This window comes from Zalophus californianus, chromosome 10 (assembly GCF_009762305.2).
Source record: "Zalophus californianus isolate mZalCal1 chromosome 10, mZalCal1.pri.v2, whole genome shotgun sequence".
Lineage (NCBI taxonomy): Eukaryota > Metazoa > Chordata > Mammalia > Carnivora > Otariidae > Zalophus > Zalophus californianus.
Genome location: NC_045604.1, coordinates 36,721,579 through 36,748,790, shown reverse-complemented (window position 1 = coordinate 36,748,790; position 27,212 = coordinate 36,721,579). Strand labels below are relative to the sequence as shown.

Sequence of the window (27,212 nt, the reverse complement as noted above, 5' to 3'; positions counted from 1 at the left end):
TGGGAGTGGTCCACACTAATAATGCGTTGTTAGTAGAGAATTTAGATGATATTAAAATATCAACTGAAAGTTGGACCATTTCTGTTAACACCATGAGCTGGTACTTCTAAATGTCAGAGGTAAAATACTGCTTCCCCTCAGAGGCTGTTCTGCTTTCTCCCCCAGAGAAAGGGGAGCAACCCGGGGTTTCAATCATGCTTCACAGGGCAGAGTAGAGACTATTTTTCTGCTCTTTCTATAACTGTGGGCCCCTCAGAACTTCCTTTTCCTCCTCCTATTGATGGCAATGTCACAGTGACCTTCCCAGGACCAACCAAGCCCGCCACTTCTCAGGTGCTCTGCATCCCTCCTTTTAGGTTTAGGGAGGCATCCGGAAGGTTGGTTGGCTCAGAAAAGCCTATCTTAGTGGAGCTGAAATCTAAGTTTTAGAAGAGAAATAGAGGGCTGTCATGGAATCAGCATCTCTGCCCCTGTGTATATGCTGGATCAGAGTCTACTTCTGGTCTTCCATTTACAGGTGTAGATTGTAGACCTCACTCAGTGCAGACGTCTTTCTGAAACTCCTCCCTGTGTGCTGAATTAGGTTGGAAACTATTTCAAAAACTACAGAAGCTATGGCAATTTGAAAACTTTTACTAGCCAACATTTTGTATCAGAACTAATGTAATATCAATATGATGCCCCATCTTGGCAAACCAAATTAGCAATTTGAAAGGTACGGTGGTACCATTGGATCACTCATAAATATCGAGATGGTTGGTGTCTCTCTTGGCCTTAAGGCAGCTGTCAGAATGAGCAACCCAGTTGGTGGGCTGCTCTGACCCTTCCCCTGGAACCTGTGAGCAGAACAAATTCTGCATCTTTTTTTTTTAAGATTTTATTTATTTATTTGAGAGAGAGAGAATGAGAGATAGAGAGCACGAGAGGGAGGAGGGTCAGAGGAGAGGCAGACTCTCTGCTGAGCAGGGAGCCTGATGCGGGACTCGACCCCAGGACTCCAGGATCATGACCTGAGCCGAAGGCAGTCGCTTAACCAACTGAGCCACCCAGGTGCCCCCAAATTCTGCATCTTGGGATGCCGGTTGAGGTTGCTATGTCTGTCCTGAGCCCAAGGGTGGAGATACCAGGTATAAATAAGGAGCTCCACTGCCTATAGGATAAAACCTAAGAATGCCTTTCATGATGTGGGTCTTGTCACATGCCAACTTCTTCTCTTAGGGTCACCCCACCACCATCTTTGAATTGTAGGAACCAGCTATACTGAGAGACTTGCAGTTCCTCAGACAAGACTTGTTCTCTCAACCATCCAGGCTTGGCCATACTATTCCCTTTGCCCGGAATTTTCCATTTGCCCTCACTCCTTCATTTACCAGAATAATTCAAGACTAAGTTCTGGCATCATCTCACGCAGGAGGGCTTTCTTCACTCAGTTCCCCAAATGGGATCAGTTAAATGCAGACTTTGTTTCCATATACTTAATATCACAGCTAAATAACCTCACTTGTCCCTAGCCCACATTGTCCTTGTCTCTTCTGCACCTTTGGAGATATTTTCTCTTGTCTGGAACACCTTCCCACATGCTTCCTTCTATCCTCAGCATTGCCCCTCCAGGAGAATTCTCTGGGGATGGTTTCTTCTGCTTATCTCAAGGCTGATTATGTTTTTATGAGCACTGTTCTTATAGTCCCTGATAGCTACCATGAAGTCAACTGTTCAGTGGTAATGACGTGGTGAAACTGAATCAGAAATCTGCAGGAATTTACCACTTGGGCCTTTTCTATTAACAATACTGTCAACAGAAGAATAGAATCCAATAATTTCTGATTGCTATTTTTTGGACCAATTTATCAAGATATGTACATATCTTATCAATACAAGTTGAATGTTGGTTTTTTCCTTCCCTAAACTCAACATATCCATCACTGCTTAGCTTAATTTTTATTTTTCTTTCTCCCCTCAGGGTAACCTTGACTGTCTTGTAGCCCCAGTGATTCAGGGCAGGAAGCCCAGGGCCCTTGGCTTGTCCAAAGTGTCATGGCAGACACTCAAGGCTTGGCTGCTCAAAAACATGGTGAAGGCTCTGTTTCTTCCTCCTGACATTTGGCCAGCCCCCCTTAGCCATCTCTCTTCATGAAAATATTGACCTTGCTAATTTCAAGGCCTAAAATTACCTTTTTCTCTACATACTATTTCTTAATCTTTCCTCTTTCAAGTGAGAAAAGAGAAAAAAAAGTCAAGGCTGCTTTTTTTCCCCAGTCTCTGTAAAATCCAAATCTAGCCTATGATTATTTCTTTTCAACTAGCAAAAAGTTCAAAAGTTACTAGTTTCTTCAATTAACTACACCCCTTCTTTTTTTTAAATCATCAGTACCCGGTTAGCATTAAGTGCTTCTTGGCTAAGCTTGTTCTTTTATAATCTGTTTCATAAAGGCATAATATTCCTTTCCTTAAACATTTTTAGAATAGTTGAACATAACCAGACTTTTTAAAAAAAATTTTTTTATTGTTATGTGTAATCAGATTTTTTTTTTAAAAAGGCATCCAGTAGTTACTCGCAGATAATTTAGAGGCTCACCGATGGGGCTGAGATAATGGTGCCTATAAGGATCATGGGGAGTTTTATTTTTATTTTTTTTAAAGATTTTATTTATTTATTTGAGATAGAGAGCACGAGAGGGAAGAGGGTCAGAAGGAGAAGCAGACTCCCCACTGAGCAGGTAGCCCAATGTGGGACTCGATCCCAGGACTCCAGGATCATGACCTGAGCCGAAGGCAGTCGCTTAACCAACTGAGCCACCCAGGCGCCCAGATCATGGGGAGTTTTAAAAAATCTACTTGCTCACTCTCTTCTCACCGCTCTTCACCCCTGAGTATAACTAAACCCAGGAAAATAATTTAAAGAAAAGCTGTTTTGATCATTGTAATATGCCCCCTGATTGAGAATCATGGTCATGATGGTTCCAGGTATGTAGGACCCATCTGGGGATTGTTGATGTCACACGAGTTAACACTGAGGAGCAGAAGTGGGGGGTAGTTAGATGTGATAGTTCTGGGAGGCTTCTGGAAGAGTTATGTTTTGTTTTGTGTTGGATCTTGAATAATAATAACATAGCAACAACTGACATGTATTGAGCATGTACTACATTGGAGCACTTCATCTAGCTCATCAAGTTTAATCCTCCCCAAGGATGGTATTATCCCCTATTTGTACAGATGGGGAAAATGGAGCTCAGAGAGATCAAGTGCTTTGCCCAAAGTCACACAGCAAGTAAGTAGCAGAGCTAGTATTTAACCCTTCAGTCAGTGTGACTCCAGAGCTCTGACTGCTATGATGTGTCAGATTTAGTGGGAGGGAAGCAGCTGAGACTCGTGGTTTGTGGGTTATGGCAAGAAAACTATTTCTCCCTGATCAAAATCTTTGTGGGAGACAGTTATCTGGGTTTATAAGAAGTCCTTAAAGTCAATTATGGACATCACCATTAGGCTGAAAATCGTCTTTCTATCTGTCTAAGAAGATGAGAAAGGCCAAGTTTTTATCATCATGAATAGACCTGGTGTATGATCATTCACTTCAATTTTTCTAATTCCATAATCATAATTCATAATCATAGGCATTTCTTGGAGATCAGAGGGACTTCAGATCTCATGCAGTCCTTTTTCTTGTCTGACTCCCTCATTTGGCAGGTTTATTTATTCCAGGGAAGGCAGCAGCCTGCCAAGTCCAGCCAGCCGAGCTGCCCCCGACATCTCTGCGCAGTGCGGCCCGCGGCCGGGGGCGGCGGTAGTGAGACCAGCGCTGCGCTCCCGCCCCCTGCCCTCCGCGGAGTCCCTGGGCTCTGCTCGCGGGAGTCACTTGGCGCCGAGGGCTCCGCTCGCCTGCCTGCCGCCCGGACCGTCCGAGGGCCCTCCCCGCGCAGGCCCGGATGCCTGTCACCCCTCCGCCCCTCCGTGGAAAGTGAAGTTTGAAGAGTGGGGAAGAGGGAACCATGGACCTGAAGAGGAGGCTCCACCTGACTCCGGCCGCTGTTGGAAAACTTCTCCCGGACAACTGCAGATCAAATGATGGGAAAATTGTGGACTGAACACTGCATTTGTGAACTTAGAGTTGCTCAGTTTCATAAATGCCGGCTTGATCTCGGTTTCACATCTCCCCCAGCTACCTACATTGAAAAAGCTGGAGCTCAGTGACCATAGAATCTTCGGAGTTCTGGACAGGTAGAAGAAAACCTTTCAAATCTCACACATCCGAACTTCAGTGCGTTCTACTGCAAAATATCAGCACCTTGGAATCTTTGAAAAAGTGGGAATGTCTGAAAAGCCTGGACCTGTTTCACTGTGGGGTTCCTAGTCTGAATGACTGGGGAGAGAGCGTCTTCTCCTGACCTACCTGGATGCTTAGGGCCAAGAAGATCAAGAAGCCTCTGGTTCAGATGCCCAGGTGAACGGTAGGCACCAAGGAGCGCCAGGCCAAGGGGAAGATGAGGAGGAGGGTGGTGAGGAGGAGGGGGAGTGTGATAACCAAGAAGAGGAAGAGGAAGAAGGTGTGAGCGGGGAAAGGATGGAGGTGAGGTCAGTGGGGAGGAAGAAGAATTTGGACACGATGGACAAGGTGATGAAGATAAGGGCATGAAGAGGAAAAAGAGGAAGAAAAGTAAGAAAGTGGGAAGGTGGGCGCCTGGGTGGCTCAGTCGGTTGAGCGTCTGCCTTCGGCTCAGGTCATGATCCTGGAGTCCCGGGATCGAGTCCCGCATCAGGCTCCCTGCTCGCGGGGAGTCTGCTTCTCCCTCGGGCCCTCTCCCCTCTCATGTGCTCTCTCTCTCTCTCATTCTTGCTCTCTCAAATAAATACAATCTTAAAAAAATTTAAAAAAAATAAAGAAAGTGGGAAGGTAAAAGAGGAAAAGAACAATTGATGATGAAGGAGAAAAATTGATGATTAAGACCAAAATAACCTGCAGAGAAAGGACTGCTCAGTATTGGTTGGACTGCTCCCTGGTAGCAGTTTAAATAATAATAGTAATAAAGGTAATAATAGTAATAAAGGGTATCTGTGATACCCACCACAGGACACCACCCACCCAGAGAGCCAAAGAATAGTTCCTGTGACATTCTGCCTTTCTCCATTTGGTCCCTCTTCAAAATCCACCATCAACTTGGGGACTGCACTCCAACAAAATGGTAAGTGCTGTTAGGTTCTTGTGTAAGACTCTTGCTGAGCATGGGTCGTTGTGGTTGGTGAGTCAACCGTCAGTGGCTGCTACTTACAGCAAGACTGTAACAGCATTTTTACTTTCTGTACAACAAAGAAGGCTTGTAAATCAAATCTTAACATTAAAAAAAAAGTTTCCCACAGCAAAGAATTAGCTGGCCCAAAATATCAATGGTGATGAGGCTGAGGAACCCTGGTATAAATGTTCAAGGCATGGGCTGGGTTTGAATCCGTGCCCTGAGCACTGGGGAGAAAGGATTTCTGCTTGCACAGGATTATTCCGGGTATTATGTGCCAGGGCGGGAACTTCGCACGCCATAATGGCACTGGAGGCAAGTTCATCTATGGGGAGAAGTTTAATGATGAGAATTTCATCTTGAAGCACACGGGTCCTGGCATCCTGTCCATGGCCAACGCGAACAGTTCCCAGTTCTTCATCTGCACTGCCGAGACCGAGCGGTTGGATGGCAAGCATGTGGTCTTCGGCAAGGTCAAAGAGAGCATGAACATCGTGGAGGCCATGGAGCGCTTTGGGTCCAGGAACAGCAAGACCAGCAAGAAGATCACCATGGCTGACTGTGGGCAGATCTAATAAATCTGACTTGTGTTTTATCTTAACTACCAGACCATTCCTTGTGTAGCTCGGGAGAGCACTCCTCCACCCCCACCTGCTCGAAATACCCCAGAATCTCTGTGGTCTCATTGCAGTTCTGCAGGCACCATGGTTCCTTATCCCCAGGTCTAGCTGGATTGCAGAGTTCAGTTTAGGATGATGAAATAAAACCTAAACCACAGAAAAAGCTGTGTGACCTTAGCCAAGTTGCTTAACCTCTCTGTGGCCCATCTGCAAATAAAGCTCACGCTCGTCCCTTCCTCATAGGGCTGTTAAGAGATTTAAATGAGTCAGTGCATTTGAGGCACTGAAGCAGTAGCTGGCACACAGTAGACGTGTGTTTAAGAGAGGCGTCTGACTGGTGTGATTAACATAACATAATAAAATAAAATTTAAAAAAAAGAGAGAGAGGCGTCTGGTGCCGTGGTGGGGTGGGCTCCCAAGTCAGCCTGCCTGCATGTGAATCCTCCATCTGCCACTTACCAGCTGTGTGACTCTGGCCGAGTCACTTAAACACTCTTGACTCAGATGCATCAGTAAAAGGAAGATAACAATGGTATCTACCATTAAGATAAATAAATCGTGTATGCAAAATGATTAGAACAGTGATTTGCACATCCTAAAAGCTGTACAAGTTCCAGTCGTTATTATCACTGTTTTTATTCCTTTTTTAAACAAATATTTGGGCCTCCTGGGCACAAAGGGGTGAAGTCACTTGGCTTACAGCTGATGGACAACAGAGTCGGAATGAGGACCACTGACTCACGAAAGAAGGAAGGCTCTGTCCAGTATGAGAGTTTACGATTCGCTCTACTCCTCGGCATCCTGTGTAGTAGAAAGCTGGGTAGGGCATGATTATTCGGGGGTAATTATTACTTTGGAGGCAATGTGGAGAGAGGCACTATGACCTAAGGTGTCACTTAGCAACCATATAATTCTAGCACTGCCTTTGAAAAACGAACACTGCAGGTCGTTCAAGGAGGAAAATCACCAGATGTTGAAGTGCCGAGATCAGAGTTGTCAACGGGGGAGAAAGTGATTTTAATTTCTTTCTATTACTATTATTGGAAGAGGTATTTCTTTAAAAGACATTTTGTGCTGTCATTGTGCTGTTCCAATTTAATTCACCATGCTGATGGTAGTGCCTTTTGAAAAAAAAAATTTCTTTTCTTTTTTGTAGTTGTTTTGAGATGTAGAAGAAAAACCAAAATTTGAACTTTCTGAGAGCTTATAACTTTAGGAGTTATAACTATATTGGAAAATGAGCCCAGTTAAAGTTAACATACCTGTTTAAATGGCTTTAAAAATTGTGTCATTTTAAGTGGCTTTGTTAACTAGATTCTCTTTGATGACTCATATCGGCAAAATATAAACTTAGGACTCTCATTATGATGTCAAGTAAGACCTGGGTTGGAAAACCTGCAAGCCAGTCTACCTTTTTAGCCAGGTATAACTGTAACTGTTTGTCTCTTTGCAATCAGAAACTCAGCAAGCACAAAATAAGTGAAAGTAGCAAATTATTTGGAGACCTTTCCAACCTGTGTCTGACCTTCTTGATTCATTTGCAGAGGTAATTGCCTGTGGAAATGGCTGTGCTTTTATCTGTGGTGCTATTAAAACACTGGTTGAAATGAGGTGGCACAGACTGCCTGGTTAATGGGTTACCGTGGAGTGGGAGCTGTTGTTTTATTCAACAGATGAGAAATAGCTGAAAATAACCTTCTGTCTCCCCTGTAAGAATTTTGCTTGTTAAGTGACATTCACCAACACAGCAGAGTTTCAGCATGGTATAGGAATTTGGGCTATTCTTAGCAATATATTAAGTGAGAGTTCTCAGGCTTTTCTTGTTATAAAGTAGGGAATGTATGAGTGTTTTATATTCCCTGATTTTGGGGGCACTTTCTGTGCTCAGGGCAATAGCTGTTCAGCTTGGGGAGGAATGAGAACACAGTGCCGGTAGGACGTTTGGAGTGGAGTGAGCTGTTCGTATCAGTGTCCCCTGCATCAAGGAACCACTGACCGGTGGGATCATTCCCTCATTCCTCCTGGCTTCGCCGTCCTTGTTCTGTCTAGTGGGGTAAGGTTAGCTGCCTTCTTGGCCTCGTCCTGCTTCCTCAACATGGCCCAGTATTGTCCCCCCTCCGATCACCCTCCTCCCTTGGAATGGAGCATTATACTTACAACTTATTAGGGAAATAGTGGGGATCCCTGTGGTATAAAACAGTGCTTCTCAAACTTGAAGATGCCTCAAAATCACCTGGAGAGTTTGAAGAGATACAAGTTCCTGGGTCTCACCCCCAGAGATTTGGATCCAGTAGATTTGGAGTGGGCGTGAGAATTTGCATTTCTACCAACTGCCCAAGCAAGTGATGTTCCTGGTTTGAGACCACATTGTGAAGCCTTTGTGTGATATTGTGATTTATAATAGTAAATATATGTTTGGTTTTCCTCCCAGTGTCTGGCACAGAGCTTCTAAAACCCTTGGAATTTCCTGTGCCGACAGCAATAAAGGTGTCTCTTGTTGTATGAATGAAGTGACTTTTGGAAGCACCTAAGGATCTGGGCTGGTTACCAGGAGAGCCAGTCATGTGACTGGAGGGTTGGAACTTTCAGGCCCCCACTCCTCCCCCACCCCCAGCCTCCTGCGGGGGAAGAGGGGACTTCATTCACCAATGGCCAATAATTTAATCAGTTGTCGTGCCTATGTAACGAAGCCTCCATAAGAACCCAAAAGGGGAGGATTTGGAGAGCTTCCAGGTTGGTGAACCAGAACGCTTCCAAGTGCCATGCCAGGCCCCAAACTCCAGGAGGACAGACGCTCCTTTGTTCAGGGCCTTGCCCTGTGTATCTCTTCATCTGGCTACTGACTCCTATCCTTTAATATCCTTTGTAATCACCCAGGAATCTAGTGAGTAAACAGGTTCCCTGAGTTCTGTGAGCTCCTCTAGCAAATTAATCGAATCCAAGGAGGGGTTCATGCGAACCATCGTTAGAAGTACAAGTAGCCATCTGTCCTTGCAAATGGCATCTTAAGTGGGGGCAGTCTTGTGGGCTGAGCCCTGAACCTGTGGAATCTGATGCTGCCTCTGGCAGAGGGTCTCAGAATGGAGTTGAATTGTAGGACACCCAGCGGGTGTCGGAGAAATGGTTGTGGGGTGTGGAAAAAGCCCACCCACATTGTAAACCTTGAACTGTTGAACCTGAACTCCCTCTTTGGGACAGTCTCTTCAACAGTTAGTGAACAGCACTTACTGAGCACCCACTGAATGCAGAGGAAGAAAGATGTCCCTGAAATGACCACCATATTTCCTGCACTCCAGAAAGTCTTCTGTTTCAAGAAAAGCACAAGCCTACACATCACAGTAGGAAGTACCCGCTCAAAGCCAAGGGCTGAGGGCACCTGAGTCTCAGGGTGTTGAATGGAGGGATGTTAACACTGGGTGGGTCAAGAAAGAAAACTAAGGTTTACTTTGGATCTATCCCATCCCAGCACTGTGGTTGGCATTCATCATGTTAATTCACTGAATCTTCACAGAAATCCTGAGAGGAGGAGATTGTGTTCTTTCTCTTATAAATGAGGAAACTGAGGCTCTTATGACTTGAATTCGTGGTGTAGGGGCCAAGGGCAGGACGCCCGAAGATGAGCCACTTTGGCATGAAGATTATTTGAGCTGATGACAATCAACACCCTGTGGGCTCAAGAGAAACTCTTGCCCTTCCCTTAACTCCATAGAAGAATCTCAGAGTAATGGTTATTAGTAGAGATAAATTTTATCCGAGTGACCCATCTGTATGGCAGGGCAAACATACCAAATATCTGCTCTTCTTATTGCCCTGTGAAGTGCTTTCCTTTCCTCTGAAGTCCCAGACCTCTGCCCCCTCTTGTTGGTTCAGGATGACATACAGACCTCATTTTATCTGTCTTTGGAATTGCCATGTCTGGGTGGATTGCCTGTATGTATCCTGTTGAATTTGATTTTCTCTTGTTAATCTGTCTCATGTCAATTTGATTCTTAGTCCATCTAGAAAGGACCCTTGAAGGGGACAGAAATTCTTGCTCCCTGACAATGGCAGGGCCAATAGGGTTCTTTCCTTTCTGGGACCAAGTTGTCTTCACTACACCATGTTGCTTCCCAGCATAGCGCATGACATGCCTGAGTATTCAGTTCATGTTTGTTGACTTAAGACAATAGATGATCTAAGTTAGTGAAGGAATGTTTCCAGGAAATGATGACTCTAGAGATGGTCCTTAACCATCCTGCTGTTAATTATTGTTTTATTTATTGAGCATTTTATTATGTGCCAGGTACTCTGATAAGCATTTTATATACATTATCCCACTTACTAAAAAATAAAAACTATAAGGTAATTATTACCTCTAGTCTATATGAAGATATTTAAAGAGGAGGAATGATTATCCTGGGGTTGGTAGTGAAACCACGTTTCCAAATTGTAATTTTGTTTCCAAAGTACAGAGTTCTCCTACTCTGCCTTGATCTACTATAGCATGACACCTAGTAGTTACTTTTTTATCTTCCCCTTGTTACTACTCATTTCTTTCCAGACAATGAGATAGATCCATAGCTATGGATTTCAAGACACAAGATTTTAAAAGTTAGTTGCCAGTTACCATGCCAATATAAACATTATCCTCACACCCACTCATCATTATCACATTATGATAAGCATGAGCACTTACAGCAGCAAAGACCAAAAATACTACATGAACAAAATGAGATGTGTTGCTGTCATGTGGGCCAGATGACACGGAACAAGGACTTAAGTCCTCTCTGCCTTCCTGCATGCCTCCATTTATTCTTCAGTCCTTCCCAATCTAGGAGTAGCTTCATTCAGAATCACCACGTAGTCAGTATTTCAGCTGATGTGTCAAAATTCTTAGCCTTTATGGGTTTTAGAGATTCCTTTGCAGGCCCCGGTTTTTGCAGGACGAGCTTGGTTTAAAACCTCTCTCTGGACTGCAGGATTTTCCTATTATGATAAATTTTGAGTTTATCTATGCAACTAAAAGATAATAGTTCCCGTTCAGGCTCCTGTTCCACGTGGCTGTCTTAGTGAAATGCCCTCTGATGTGTGTGTTCTGACATTTGACTCCAGGACAATAGCTGAAACAGACTATAACTTTGAAGATCTCTTTGTTCCAACTGAGTACTCTGGGTACTTTCACACAGCATCTCGTTCCCCCAACAACCCAGGGAAGTGAGCAGGTGATATTTTTTTTTTTTTGGCAGACTGACAGAAATGGAGGGAAAAAGCAGCAAAGTAATTTGCCTCTGGCCACACAGCTCCAAGTGGCTGAGCCAGAACTTGAAGTCAAGGGGATATAACTCAGAAGACCCCATCTTCCTGTCCTTATAAGATAATATTGTGGGTGCAGAAGTCACTGGATTCACCTCTCAGGATTTGCTGGGCTATGCTTGACCTAGAAAGCAGAAGATTCCATTTCTGAGCTCCTTCTCTGGCTTTTTAGATTCTATTTGCTGTATCTCATTAATGTCTTAGAAGTGAAAGGATGTCTCTGGGCTCCTTTGAGCTCTGAATGCCAATGTTGTGTGTGTTAATGACTTTTACCCCCAACCCACCAGTGCAGCCACATGACTTAATGAGCAGTTCATCCTAATCAGATGGCTGGCTAATGGGGAATTAAGAATCGTAAGACTGGTGATTTTATTGTAAGGGAAATTCATATAACAAGAATCTTTTTTCTTTTTCTCTTCAAAAAAATGAAGAAATTAAGTCTCATTAAAATAAGCAGCAGTTTTTCTTTTTCAACATTTCCTTGGCGGTTTGGGGTCTTTTCTGATTCCATACAGATTTTAGGATTGTTTTCTCCAGTACTTTGAAAAATGTCATTGGAAATTTGATCAGGTTGGTGTTGAAGGTATAGATTGCTCTGGGTAGCATAGACATTTTAACAATGTTTATTCTTCCGATCCATGAGCATGGAATGTTTTTCCATCTTTTGTGTCTTCTTCAATTTCTTTCATGAGTGTTCTGTAGTTCCTAGAGTATAGATCCTTTATCTCTTTGGTTAGGTTTATTCCAAGGTATCTTACGGTTTTTGGTGCTATTGTAAATGGAATCATTTCTCTAATTTCTCTTTCTAGATATGGAGGCAACCGATTTCAGTGCATTGATGTTGTATCCTGCCACATTACTGAATTGCTGTATGAGTTCTAGTAATTTGGGGGTGGAGTCTTTTGGGTTTTCCACATAAAGTATCATGTCGTCTGCAAAGAGAGAGAGTTTGACTTCTTTGCCGATTTGAATACCTTTTATTTCTTTTTGTTGTCTGACTGCTGTTGCTAGGATTTCTAGTACTATGTTGAACAATAGTGGCGAGAGTGGGCATCCTTGTTGTGTTCTTGATGTTAAGGGAAAGGCTCTCAGCTTTTCCCCACTGAGGATGATATTTGCTGTGGGTTTTTCATAGATGGATTTTATGAACTTGAGGAATGTTTCCTCTATCCCTATACTCTGAAGAATTTTAATCAGGAAAGGATGCTGTATTTTGTCAAATGCTTTTTCTGCATCAATTGAGAGGACCATATGGTTCTTCTCTCTCCTCTTATTAATGTGTTCTATCACATTGATTGATCTGTGAATGTTGAACCATGCTTGCATCCCGGGGATAAATCCCACTTGGTCGTGGTGGATGATCCTTTTAATGTATTGTTGGATCCTATTAGCTAGGATTTTGTTGAGGATTTTGGAATCCATATTCATCGGGGATATCAGTCTGAAATTCTCCTTTTTGATGGGGTCTTTGCCTGGTTCGGGGATTAAGGTAATGTTGGCCTCATAGAATGAGTCTGGAAGCTCTCCTTCTGTTTCTATTTTTTGAAACAGCTTCAGGAGAATAGGTATTATTTTTTCTTTGAATGTTTGGTAGAATTCCCCAGGGAATCTATCAGGCCCTGGACTCTTGTTTTTTGGGAGATTTTTTTATCACTTCTTCAATCTCGTTACTGGTTATTGGCCTATTCAGGTTGTCAGTTTCTTCTTGTTTCAGTCTTGGCAGTTTATAGGTTTCCAGGAAGGCACCCATTTCTTCCAGGTTGCTTAATTTATTGGCATAGAGTTGTTGATAATAATTTCTAATAATTGTTTCTATTTCCTTGGTGTTAGTCGTGATCTCTCCCCTTTCATTCATAATTTTATTAATTTGGGTCCTTTCTCTTTTCTTTTGGATAAGTCTGACCAGTGGTTTATCGATCTTATTAATTCTTTCAAAGAACCAGCTTCTAGTGATCACCAAGACAGCATGGTACTGGCACAAAAACAGACATATAGATCAATGGAACAGAATAGAGAGCCCAGATATGGACCCTCAACTCTACGGTCAAATCATCTTCGATAAAGGAGGAAAAACTATCCAATGGAAAAAGGACAGTCTCTTCAATAAATGGTGCTGGGAAAATTGGACAGCTATATAGAGAAGAATGAAACTCGACCATTCCCTAACACCATACACAAAGATAAACTCAAAATGGATGAAGGACCTCAATGTGAGACAGGAATCCATCAATCCTAGAGGAGAACATAGGCAGTAACCTCTTTGACATCAGCCACAACAACTTCTTTCAAGATACATCTCCAAAGGCTAGTGAAACAAAAGCAAAAATGAACTTTTGGGATTTCACCAAGATAAAAAGCTTCTGCCCAGCAAATGAAACAGTCAACAAAACAAAGAGTCAATCCACAGAATGAGAGAAGATATTTGCAAATGACACGACAGACAAAGGGCTGATATCCAAGGTCTATAAAGAACTTCTCAAACTCAACACCCAAAAAACAAATAATCAAGTCAAAAAATGGGCAGAAGACATGAACAGACACTTCTCCAAAGAAGATATACAAATGGCTAACAGACACATGAAAAAATGTTCATCATCATTAGCCATCAGGGAAATTCAAATCAAAACCACATTGAGATGCCACCTTACACCAGTTAGAATGGCACAAATTGACAAGGCAAGAAACAACAAATGTTGGCAAGGATGTGAAGAAAGGGGAACCCTCTTACACTGTTGGTGGGAATGTAAGTTGGTACAGCCACTTTGGAAAACAGTGTGGAGTTTCCTCAAAAATTTAAAAATAGAGTTACCCTATGACACAGCCATTGCACTCCTGGGTATTTACCCCCAAAGACACAGATGTAGTGAAAAGAAGGGCCATATGCACCCCAATGTTCATAGCAGCAATGTCCACAATAGCCAAACTGTGGAAAGAGCCGAGATGCCCTTCAACAGACAAATGGATAAAGAAGATGTGGTCCGTATATACAGTGGAATATTACTCGGGCATCAGAAAGGATGAATACCCACCATTTGCATCGACATGGATGGAACTGGAAGGGATTATGCTAAGTGAAATAAGTCAAGCAGTGAAAGACAATTATCATATGGTTTCACTTATTTGTGGAACATAAGGAATAACATGGAGGACATTAGGAGAAGGAAGGGAAAAATGAAGGGGGAGAAATCGGAGGGGGAGATGACCCATGAGAGACTATGGACTCAGAAACAGACTGAGGGTTTTAGAGGGGAGGGAGGTGGGGGGATGGGTTAGCCCGGTGATGGGTATTAAAGAGGGCACGTACTGCATGGAGCACTGGGTGTTATACAAAAACAATGAATCATGGATCACTACATCAAAAACTAATGATGTATTGTATGGTGACTAACATAACATAATAAAATTAAATTAAATTTAAAACAATAAAATAAAATAAGCAGCAGTAAGGCATAATCTTAATAGATATTGAATTTGAGGCATTATCTGATTCAAAGGCAGGGATTGGAAAGGGCTTCTGCTTTCTTGGTTTTTCCTGTTGGCATCTATGAGGTATGGGGGTGGCAGGCTAGCCAGGGTGGGAATAGAGTTGAAGTGGGGAACAGGGAGGGGGAAAGGAAGGAGGGAGGGGCGGGGGTAAGTATTATAGTCTATATCCTGGAAATGGGCTTTTTGTAGAAAAGCAACTCTCTCCTTTTGATCTGTCTAAACCTACTCTAAAAAAAGAAATTGGTGAATAATGTAACGGGCCTTGACCATAAAGAACAAATCAAAACCAACATTTATGTCCACAGAGTTTGACAACATAGCCTGAAATAAAACATGAATTGTGAAAGAGGATAGAAAATCATAGTACCATGCTTCTCAAAGTTCCCAGCAGTAAAGTATCACCTGGGAACTTGTTAGAGATATCCATTCCCTAGGGCCCACCCAAGACCTACTGAATTAGGAACTCTGGGGTCAAGGGCCCAGAACTGTGTCAAATGTCCTCCAGGTGATTCTGACACACACTGAAGCTTGGGAGTAGGTGATTTAGAGGAGTATGGCCTTGGAGTTAGAGAGACCCTGGTTCTGGCCTCTCTGCATGCTGTTTCTCTGATATTGGACTTCATTTTCTTTTTTTTGCCAAGTATTGATGGTACCCACTTTTAGGTTGTGTTATTTTTATGATTACTGCATTGCTCTGAGCTCTTGGCTTTGAAGATTTGGAAACTGTTTTTCAGTTTTGTGGGGGGGGTCACCTTGGGCCTGAGCCAGCAATTCCTAATTGCCTTTGCAAACCATTAGTATGGCTGTCAGTAAACATGGCTGACTGAACACACACATTTGTATCTGATCACTCCTGAAACCCCACTAAAGCAACAACAAAGGAAAGGTCCTTTTAGAGCATTAATGCATTAGGAAAAAGAGCACGAGAGGTGAGTAACACAAATTGGAAAGCTAGAAAGCAGTGATTGACTTGGCAGACCAAAGAAAGCTGAACTCTAAGGTGACAGAAGGGAAATCTAAACAATAATTTGATTTACAGCAGAACTTCCCCAAAGATTCAGACATTATGACAACAGTGCCATTAGAAGTGAGGTGAAGGGTGGGCTAAGAATAGGGCGGGTTGAAAGTTTGCTTAAGAAGCATTTAGACCCCTCCCAGGGGCGCCTGGGTGGCTCAGTCAGTTAAGTGTCTGACTTGATTTTGGCTAAGGTAATGATCTCAGGGTCATGAGAGCGAGCCCCGCATCAGGCTCCGTACTAGGCGTGGAGTCTAAGATTCTCTCTGCCCTCCACCCTTCCTCCCCACTTGCTCATGCTCTCTCTCTCTAAAAAACAAAAAAAGAAAAGAAAAATTTTTTTCTTTTAAAAATAATTCGCTTTCTTTTGCCCGCCACAGGACAGATTTCTAGTTTTAAAACAGGGTACATCAAGAACAAAAATATCCCTCCTCCCCAACCATCTTTATTTTCACCAATACAAGAAATCCTTCTGGAAACAAGCAAGTGACTAAACAGGATCAAACCACTGAATCTACAAGCTAATACATGATCTGTTATGGCAGAATAATCATGAATTTCCCCCGAAAGAAAGATTTTAATTTTCCAAATATAAAAGGGTCTAAGAGGATCATATGTGAACAGAAATCTTATTCTAGGTTTTATGGTAAAGAAGGATAACACACTGGCAGCCGAAGAAAAGTGAAACTCTTCCTAATAAATAGATCCAAATAAGAATTTCTACAATATTTCTTTAGAACACAGAACCAGAATTCTTTAAAAAAAGAAGCATCTAGGCTCCCAAATATCCTTCTCCAGACAGGAGATTGAGGACTTCTTTAGGAACTCAGAGAAGTCCAAAAGGACAATCCTAAAGTTGACGGCACCATAGTTTCTTCAACACAAACACCAGCCAGGTCACCCTGCAGTGAATTCTCATAGTTGACAACCCCCACTCATACACGCAAGGGTACCACTCTTAAATATGAGCAGGCATCTAAGGATTACCATGTATTTTTAATCTGAAAGGCAGGCAAACACAAATAAATGAGGAAATAAAGACCAAGCAGGGATAATAAAACTTAAAATAATCTATTATTGATATCCTCAGAAGATAAAAAACAATGTCAATGGAACAGAACAGAATGCTATTAAAAAGCAACAGTTAGTGAACAAGAAACTGATGGAAATGAAAAGTATGATATCGAATGAAAATTAAACAAAAGGAATAGAAGATGGGGCACCCGGGTGGCTCAGTTGGTTGAGCATCCGACTCTTGATTTCAGCCCTGGTCGTGACCTCAGGGTTGTGAGATTGAGCCCTGCAGTGGGCTTGGTCTTGTGCTGAGTGTGGAGCCTGCTTAAGATCCTCTCTCTCCCCCCTCCCTCTGCCTCTTCCCCCTCACATGCACGCGGTCTCTCTCAAATATACAAACAAAAGGAATAGAAGATAAAATTTAAAGAATCTCCCATAAAGTGATAAGAAGAAACTGGAGAGAAAAATAAGAAAATTAGATTAGTCTAGGAGTCCAGCACCTGATTAACAGGAGATCTGGTGAAAAAAGAATAGCAATGAAGGGGAAAAAACCATCAAAGAAATAATCCAATTAATTATGTGACTAAACTATTAACTATATAACTAAACATAAGAAATAATTTCTCAATATATATACATATCAAATCATTGTGTTATACACTTTAAACTAATACAACGTTATATGTCAGTTATGTCCCAATAAAACGGGAGGAAACCAACGATGGGACCAAGAGAATCTTTTACCAATGTGACTTTGAAAGCCTACCTCCATTTTTAAGGATTCTCTTTACAAAATTATTATGTTTTTACCTGATTTGTTCCTTGCATCAATACTTATTGCCCCAGTGTATCATTCAGCCCATGCTTTTTTAGTCTTTTTCTATATTTGGCATAAAAGGGAAAAGAAAGATGTCAGAGGTGTCAATGTGGCTTTATCCATATCAACTCATCTTCCGTGACCAGCATGTCTCCATCATTGCCAAATGGAGTGGCCAGGTCATAAAGGCTAACAAAGGCCTAAAGGCCTTCTGCTGGGAATTAAGAGTCAGAAACAAGCATAGGTGTCAGTAGAGTCTTCTTTAAATTCTGTTTTAATGTATCTTTTGGAATTCTGTATAGAACAAAGTCAGTTTGGATAAACCCATAAACTACCCACAGAGAGCAATGATTTTTAAATTATTACAAAGAGGAAAAAGACTCACTTAGAGATAAACTCCTTTATCTCTAAGCTTTGATGCACCTGTAGAGATAGCTTTTTTTTTTCTTTTTCTTTTTTAGCCTTCTTGAGTTTAGGAGTAAATTGTGCTCTGCAAAGTTGCTTAGAAGTTGGGGGGCATTTTCCAACGGGAGTAATTTTGTGAATAATGACCAACTTCCTAAAGAAGCCCACACGTCTGTTTACCCCACTGATTATGAAAAGCATGCAGGTGAATTTCTAACAGCTCTGCAGAAGCCAGTCACCCAGGATGCCAGAGAAGCTCTGCGAACACAGGGATAGGGGCTTCACATCTTCACTCCTTTTTGATAGCAGGCAGATTAAGTGCCCATCTCGCTTCAGGAAGCTGGAGTAGATGTCCCGAAGAAACAGTGGTGAGAGATGGGGGAGTGGTCTGGCCACTGGCTCTAGACTGGGGTGCTAAGGAGACCCGGGAGCTGGAGAGCAGGTTAAGCATAAACAAAGAATAGACTAGAGGTTTTGAACTGCGGCCGGCTAAACACACTTCTTATTTCCAAACTCGCGCCTGCAACATCTCTTTTCTGTTCCACCAAAGATCCTCAAGGTTGACCTACCTGCTTTACTTCCATTTCCAATGCCCTTAATTTGCTGCTTCTGTCTAGGGTTTTCCCCCATCTTGGGTTCATAAAATATAATTGTCTCTCAGTTTTCCTTCTCCCTTACCTTTTGAGAAACGGCGAAGAATTTTATTTTAAGTGATTAAAAAAAAGCTGACTAGAAATAAAAAGTGTCCTTATTACGCTTACCCTTCCATCACCCCACCCACTGCTGTCACCACCCTCCATATTCACTTCCTTTGCTCTTCCATCCCCTTCCCTCCTCTCTTCCCTCCCCTCTCCTTTCTTCCCCTCTCCTCTCTTTCCCTTTAATTTTCACTTTAATCTGCTGGAGGCAAGTTTAAAAAAAAAAAAAAAAAAGTAACCCAAGAAAATTTCCTTGAAATGTAGGCCATAAATTTCCGGATTGAAAGGACTTATTGAAAGCCTAGCACAATGGATGATGACTGAGCCACAGCAAAAGGCACACCATTATGAATTTTTAGAACATTGTGGAAAAAGAGTTTCTCAAGAGGAAAAAACAGGTTCAGTATGAAGGATGAAGGATCTGAATGCTTTTGTCTTCTCAACAGCAAGAGAAGACAATGGAGGCATGCTTCCGTTGAGAAAAGAGTGAAATGATTTCGCGTCTAGAATTCTACACCTTGCTCAGCTAATAATTGATTGTAATAGTAAACATTAAGTCTCAAAAATTTTGCTCCCATATACCCTTTCTCAGAAAACTATAAAAAGATGTCTTTTACCAACAAAAAAAGTAAACCAAGAGGGTGAAAGACATGAGATCACGGGAATCAGGGGATCTAACCCAAGTAAGTGAAGCTCCTTCCCAGGGTGCTGGGGCAGAGACACCCATACAGCTGGCAACGGAACGGTTCAGAAGCCTCCAGGAGAGATTTCTTTTTTCTTTTCTTTTCTTTTCTTTTCTCTTCTTTTTTTTAAGTAGGCTCCATGTCCAGCATGGAGCCCAATGTGGGGCTTGAGCTCACAACCCTGAGATCAAGACCTGAGCTGACATCAAGAGTCAAATGCTTGGGGCGCCTGGGTAGCTCAGACATTAAGCGTCTGCCTTCGGCTCAGGTCACGATCCCAGGGTCATGGGATCGAGCCCCGCATCGGGCTCCCTGCTCAGTGGGAAGCCTTCTTCTCCCTCTCCCACTCCCCCTGCTTATGTTCCTGCTGTCGCTATCTCTCTCTGTCAAATAAATAAATAAAATCCTTAAAAAAAAAAAAGAGTCAAATGCTTAACCAACTGAGCCACTCAGGTGCCCTCAGGAGAGATTTCTTTATGGAAATGAAATTGATAGGCTAATTCACGAATTTTAATGTATTAAGAAGAGACTTTATTTGTGGGAGAATTTGGAGTCAAATTAATGATAAGTAAACTAAGCAAATGAAAAGACCATTATTAGCTATAGGAAAAAGGAAAAGTGACCTGAATATCCTATGTGGCTTAGCTGTGAATATCTCTCTTCCAGTTACAATAATATCCACGCAGATAATTATCTAGCCGAGATGATGCTATAACCACGCTGGAGGATGGGACAATGGGAAGAGGTGTGGGAAATGAGTGTGAGATTGGAGGGCAGTGGGGGGAAGAGAGCTAAATTCTCAGAGGCCAACAGATAATTCCTAAAACTGAAATATAAGGACATCGTGATTTGAGAATGACCTGAACTATGAAGATCAATGATCAATAGCAAAACAATCAGGTTAATATAATGGAAAATGGGTGCTTCTGCAGAATGGGAAATTGGGTGAAAAGAAAGAATATCTAGGGGAGTAAAGAATTCAAAAGATGTTTTGGCCATTTAACTCTTTATGTGTATGTGTATGTATACCCAAATAAACATGAAAATTTAAAAAGGGAAACAAAAATTTTTGCCATCCTTCCCCTAAATTCCATACAGCAACTTTTAATTGAGGGCCAGAGAATACTATGTTTATTTTTCTTTGAGTGGGACTCACGGCTCTTGCTCTGATACAGTGTTAATTCTAAACTGCTCAAAGAGAGAAAGAAACTTGCCCTTAGGCAAACCGGCATTTTGCCCTGGGATTGAGAAAGGTCTTTCCTACTGTGGGGGGACCCAACTAATTCACATTCAGAGTCACCCAGGGCATCATCTGCCCTGTGAGGCTCTATTAAGCAGGGACATTCCAATCTCCCTCCTTGCTCCCCATATCACACTCAAGTATCTATTCAAGCAATAGCTGGGCTTATATGTAATCTCTCCCAGTTAGGTTGTGAGTATGTAAGGCATATCCCAGTTAGGTTGCTAAATAAAGGCATAATGCTTTATTTAGAGATATCAATAAATAAAATATATGCATGAAAAATGTATAACCTCACTTCATATAAAATTAGACAACTGGCATTGAGCGGATTGTCCATTTTTAATAGTAATAATGTTTCTAATAGCAATAATAATTAAATAGGGCCCTCCTGAGGACCTTTCACCTTCTAGAATGTCTCGGAAGCAGACTGGCACAAGAGCAGCCCTGGGTTGTAAATGATAGATGTGACATCACTGCCTTAATGGTCTGACCAGCACACCCGTGCCTCCGATGGGAGCCTCGTTCTTAAGCCATGGACAAGAGAGCTATTCTTACTGTATTGATTTGGTGTAACTATATTTTTAAGCTCAAAATTAAATTAGTTTCCTGAGAAAGGCACCTCTTACTCTTCATGCATGACCTCTGGTTCATTGTGGACCAGAAAATAGAGCTGAGCCAGGACTGCCATAGAGGCTTATCGAGTTAGAGTCAGACTCTCTGGGAACAAGGGAGCCAGCCCAGGCCCTGGGAGGCTGGTTCTGAGAACACTCGGTGATGCAGGAGGCAGGAAGCAGGAAGCAGGAGATTTGACCCTCTTGTGTATGAGCTTATTTATGAGCTTCCAAGGGCTATGTCTGCATTATTCAGGCTTTGACTACTTTTGCTTTTATTTCACTTCTTTTGTTCAGACGGATACCAGTCCCCAGTACTTTCTAGAACTGGCAGTGCTCTTTCCAATCCTCATTTATAATTCTTCTCAGGTGGAATTTTGTCCTCAGTGTCTTGGGCATCCGTATTCAGCCCTGGTAGACAGACTACTGAAGATTTCCTTCCCTCACATCTAGATCCATGCCTTTCTCTCTGATTTTTTACCCTCTCAGTCTTCAGCTAAGCCTGAGTAAGATCATTTGAAAGAAATTATTGTGGCCTCTCCATACAATGGGACAGTATTCATCAACAAAATGGAATGAACCATTGATACAACAACATGGATGCATCTCAAGGGCATTTTGCTCAGTGTAAAAGGCCAATCTCAAAAGGTCACATACTGCATGATTCCATTTATATAATGTTTTTGAAATGGCATAATTAAAGAGAAGAGACTCATGGTTCCCCGGGGGGAGCGTGGGTATAAAGGGGGAGCATAAGAGAGATTTCTACAGTGATAGGACAGTTTTGTGTTCTGAATGGGGAGCTGCTTACATGAACCTACACAGGTGATAAAATGACACAGTTATACACATACTTCATAGCAGTGTAAATCTTCTGGATTTGACATTGTCTTCTACTTCTATAAGATGTGACCGATGGGGAAATGGGGCGATAGGTATACAGGATCTCTTTGTACTATCTTTGCAGCTTTCTGTCAATTTATACTTATTTCAAAAAATGTTTTTTTCCCTTAAAAAAAGGAATAAAGTATTCATAATGCAACAATATGGATGAATCTCAAAATAATTATGCTGAGTATAAGAAACTAGTCAAAAAAGTACAAAGGAAAAATATAGACGAATTGTACTACCTCAAAACTAAAAATGTTTATGTGCAAACACCTTCAAGGGGGTATTATGCTAAGCGAAATAAGTCAATGAGAGAAAGACAAGTATCATATGATCTCACTGATATGAGGAATTCTTAATCTCAGGAAACAAACTGAGGGTTGCTGGAGTGGTGGGGGGGTGGGAGGGATGAGGTGGCTGGGTGATAGACATTGGGGAGGGTATGTGCTATGGTGAGCACTAATGAAGGGGGGGAAATCGGAGGGGGAGACGAACCATGAGACTATGGACTCTGAGAAACAAACAGTGTTTTAGAGGAGAGAGAGGTGGGGGGATGGGTTAGCCCAGTGATGGGTATTAAGGAAGGCACGTATTGCGTGGAGCACTGGGTGTTATATGCAAACAATGAATCATGGAACACTACATAAAAAAATTTTTTTAAATAAATATTTAAAAAATTTTAAAAAGAACGAGAAAAGACAAAAAAAAAAGTGAAAAGACAATCCACATGGTGTGAGAAAGTATTTGCAAATCATAACCATCTGATAAAGGGTTTATATCCAGAATATATAAAGAACACTTACAACTCAATAATAAAATGACAACCCAGCTGAGAAATAGGCAAGATTTAAGTGGACATTTCTCCAAAGAATAGATAAGAATGACCAATAAGCACACGAAAAGGTGCTCAACATCATTAGCCATCAGGAAAATGCATATCCAAACTAGGACGAGATAGCTGTTCTCACTCCCTAGGATGGCAGTAATAAAAAAGACAGATAATAACAAGTGTTGATGGGTGTTGGAGATATTTGGAACTCTCATACAGGTGTTGGAGATATTTGGGACTCTCATACACTGCTGACGGGAACAGAACAAGGTGCAGCTGCTTTTGAAGATGGTTCCTCAAAATGTTAAACATAGTTACCAGATGACCCAGCAATTCCACTCCTAGGTGTCTACCCAAGAGAACTGAAAACATGTTCATGCAAAAACTTGTTCATGATGCTTCATAACAGCATGATTCATAATAGCCAAGAAGTAAATGACCCAAATGCCCGTGAACTGATGAATGGATAAATGAAATGTGGATTATTCAACAATAAAGGGGAATGAAGTAACAAAACATGCTGCAACATGGATGAACCTTGAAAACATTGTGTTAAATGAAAGGAGCAAGTTGTAGAAGTTCATATATTGTATGACTTAATTTATATGAGATGACCAGAGTAGGCAAATCTATACGGACAGAAAGCAGATTGCTTGTTGCCGAGGGCTAGGCAATGGGGATGGGGTGGGGAATGACTGATCGTGGGTAGGGGGTTTCTTTGGGAGGGGATGGAAGTTTTCTAAACTTAGATGTAGTAATGGTTGCACAACTCTGTAAATATAATAAAAGCCACTGAATTGTACACCTTTAAATGGATATATTTCATGGTGTATGAATTATATCTAAATAAAATGTTTAAAAGGAGTACATACTGTATGATTACATTTATAGAACATTCTTGAAAATGCAGACTAACCTATGGTGACAGAAAATATTAACCATCACTTGGGAACAAGAAGAAATGTAAAGGGACATGACAAAACTTTTTGGAAAGTGGTGGAAGTGATGGAAGTGTTCACTGACTTGACTGTGTGATGGTTTTGTGGGTGTACACATATTTCAAAGCTTATCAGATTGTATACTTTAAGGGTGCCGTTTATTATATGTCAACAATCACTCAATTAAAAAAACAGCAAAAACGTGTGTGAGCTTCACAAATAATAATATATGTATTATTTATTAAAAAATAATTTGACAAATATTTATTGGGTACTGGTACAGTGTTAGCTCCTGGGGATACAATGACGGGGAAAAGATGGGTCCAGCCTTCAAGCAGTTCATACAGGCACGAGGAAAGGAAGATGCATATTGTTGCAAAATGGTTTATATACCATTTCGAGCCTAGGAAGTCATGGTCACCTTCATGGGGAGGATTTCTGGAAGTGACGGCCCTTGAGCTCAGCCTTCAAGGACAAATGGGAATTAGAGGTAGAAGGTGGGGTTTGTGAAGACATAGTGGGCCTCCTTCCTGACACTAATATAGGGGGAGCTGTAGGAGCACCTCGTAAGTACTTGTTACATCTCAGAGGTACTTGATTTTATTTTTGCCACATTACAGTCATGCTCTTCTCCCCAAGAGCCACATCACAGTGGAGTGGATTGTTGTATTTACATGTACCTTAACAATAAGTGTGAAGCCAGGTTATAAATAACATCCTTCATCGCTCTTGGCAGACTTGCTATTATTTCGTCACTTGTGAGGGTGTATTCAAGGTCTGTCCTTCCACTACACTGTGTGCTGTAGGAGAGCCAAGACTGAGTGTTTCCTACACCATCCTGTCCTCGGCAGGTAGTGTAGTTCTTGGCACGTTAGCAGGGCTTGAAAAAGATTACTTGCTGATAGGTTGGGAACTGGGCTGATACAGAATAACACATTTGACTGGTGGCCTCAGGTATGGCTCACACTTTTTGTGGCAAGAAGTATAAAGCAGTCTCACTGCTCGTGTCTCTCTGCCCCCCACCCCCACCCCCCGGCCACTGTTCTATGCCCCTTAGCTCTGGCCCCAGTCATGCCAGTTCCTGTTCACCCTAGCCCTGCCTACCACCTGTTTGTCCTAGTGGCCTGCTGTCAGGTGCCTCTTTAATTGGGTCCACTCCCAGAGGCTGCTGGGTGAGGTTCTTCTGAAGAGGTCAGGACAATCTGTCCTGGAGAGGGCAGCTCTGGCCACTGGCCTGCTCTGGGCCAGTTGGGCATTCTTGGGCCCTGGCTGAAGGCCCACTCATGTGTTGTCTCTTCTCCTCCTCAGCGCTTCTGTATGCCACCATCTTTGGGAACGTGACGACCATTTTCCAGCAGATGTATGCCAACACCAACCGGTACCATGAGATGCTCAACAGCGTTCGGGACTTCCTGAAACTCTACCAGGTGCCAAAGGGCTTGAGTGAGCGAGTCATGGATTATATCGTGTCCACCTGGTCCATGTCCAGAGGCATTGACACTGAGAAGGTAAGGAGGGCGATAAACTCAGGTGAGTCCTGTGTGTCGGCTTTCCCAGGGAGACCTGAGGCACTCCTAGGGCAGGGGTTCTCAAACCTGGCTGTGCATCAGAATTCATTTGGGAAGTTTGGGGTTCCCACATCCTACCTCCAGAGGTTTTGGTGGCTTCCAGATCGGCTTGGCTCAAGGACCAGGAATTAAGAGATTAAGAGCCATTATTTAAGAAACTGGAAAGACAGTCTGTGTCTCCTGGAGAAGAGAAGCATTGCAAGTCTAACTGTCTGGAGCGGAATTTCCCAGACTTGTGTGATGTCAAGGCTCAGGGCCATCCCGGGGGGAGGTCATCGTCATGGCTGATTTTCCTTTGGCCTCAGGCTCTGAGATGGTACAGCATTGCCGCTGGTTCTGTTTTTCTTCAAATTTTCGATATTTTGTTCATTGGGGATTTTTTTTTGCATGAATTTTGATTTTTAAAAATACTGTATTAAACTATAATTTGTCTTGATTACTAAGTTTTTAGCCCAAGGCTGTTGCCTCACTGTAGTCTCAGCTCTGATAAGATTCCCAGGATTCGTGGTCATTAAACACAGATTCCCAGCCTCTATCCCAGATGTATGGAATCTGGATTTAGAGGAGGGGGAGGTGTGAGGAAAAAAACTGCATTTTTAACAAGTGCCCCAGTGATCCTTTCCATCAGACAAATCTGGTGAATACTGTTCAAGGGCTTGTGGCTTACTCCTCATTGGCTTGAGGAAAACATCAGTTAGACATCTCTCTAAGGCTAAGGTATCAGTTTTCCCATCTGTAGAATGGAAACAGCCATAAATCCCTATTGTTCTCTAAGAGTTGCATTATTCTAGATGAATTTCAATAAAGTGAAGAAACTTTGGGGGCTGGGAGAACAGAGAAAAGATACAGTGGACTTCCTATTCACTTCTCAATTATCTCCTGTGTATATTTTCTATAAGCAAACATGTTTTCCTGGGTTTGTTTTTCTCTGCTTCTCAGTGTTTTCCACCCCACTTCTCCTTTTACTGCCAATCTCTTAAGTACTTGGGGAATTCTGATTCCTTTCATTGTCAGAATAAGAAAAACAGAAAGATAATGCTGTTGCAGAAATATAACACATTCAAAGCCAAATTCAGCTGACTTTGGATCAGCTGTCCTTGCTCGTACTCTTCCTCCATTAGAATAGTTAGTTGAGAGTTGACAGTTTAAAAGGAAAACTTGAACTCAATTTAATTGATTCCCACTTAAAAGGTACGATAATTCCGTTTTGTTGAAGATCGGCCATAATCACAACAGTAACATACTAAGCTCGCCACCGTAGCCCCAGCTACCATGCCTTGAATGCGCGTTAGGAACAGGTATTTATCGCGCTCTCTGTGTGCTGGCCCCGCATTCATGCTTCAGGGATGCTCTACAGCAACTCTGGGAGGGAGCCGCTGTTATTTCGACCCAAGAGACGAGGACACAGAGGCCCAGTGTGTTTTGTTAACTGCCTGTGGTCATCGAATTAAGAATGGCAAAGTCAGGATTTGAATTTGGTTTTGTCTGACTTGGAAGCTTGTGCTTTTCCTACTATTACTTTTTTTTTTTTTTAATTTAAAACATGTACTGGAGGGAAGAAAGATGAGAAGATGAGTCCAGATGGAGTTGCCCTCATTTCTCACCCGGGCAGGGCATCAGTTGGCTGGGTCTGAGTCCCTGGCTTCGCCAATAACTGTGTCTGGTGCTTTTGCTTCATTCAGCGAGGCATGCAGGTTCTGTGGGTGCCTGGCCACCGCTGGATCAGAAAGCAACTTTGATCTCTCAGCCCTGGAGATTTTCCCAGGAGCCAGGGTAGCTTTGTAAATCTGGTTGTCTGGAAAGAAGCCCTTCCCCACCCCACTGCAGGGCTGGGCTGGGTGGCTGCCCATGGGAGACAGCCCCGGCAGCGTTTGCCCGCC

At 42.4% G+C, this 27,212-nt stretch overlaps 2 protein-coding genes and 1 pseudogene across 7 annotated transcripts in view; all 3 read left to right on the top strand.

The window, feature by feature from the left end:
- KCNH1 (potassium voltage-gated channel subfamily H member 1) overlaps positions 1-27,212 on the top strand; it is a 360,906-nt gene that overhangs the window by 223,979 nt on the left and 109,715 nt on the right. For all 6 annotated transcript variants that reach the window (XM_035722493.1, XM_035722490.1, XM_035722489.1 and 3 more), the window contains exon 8: positions 25,073-25,272. In XM_035722493.1, the coding sequence (XP_035578386.1) occupies positions 25,073-25,272 (200 nt within the window). The remainder of the gene's footprint in view (positions 1-25,072; positions 25,273-27,212) is intronic.
- On the top strand, positions 3,934-4,630 carry LOC113932007 (annotated as a pseudogene).
- Positions 5,498-5,800, top strand: LOC113933242 (peptidyl-prolyl cis-trans isomerase A-like). Its single transcript, XM_035722494.1, has one exon. It carries the CDS (start codon positions 5,498-5,500, stop codon positions 5,798-5,800), a length of 303 nt encoding a protein of 100 aa, XP_035578387.1.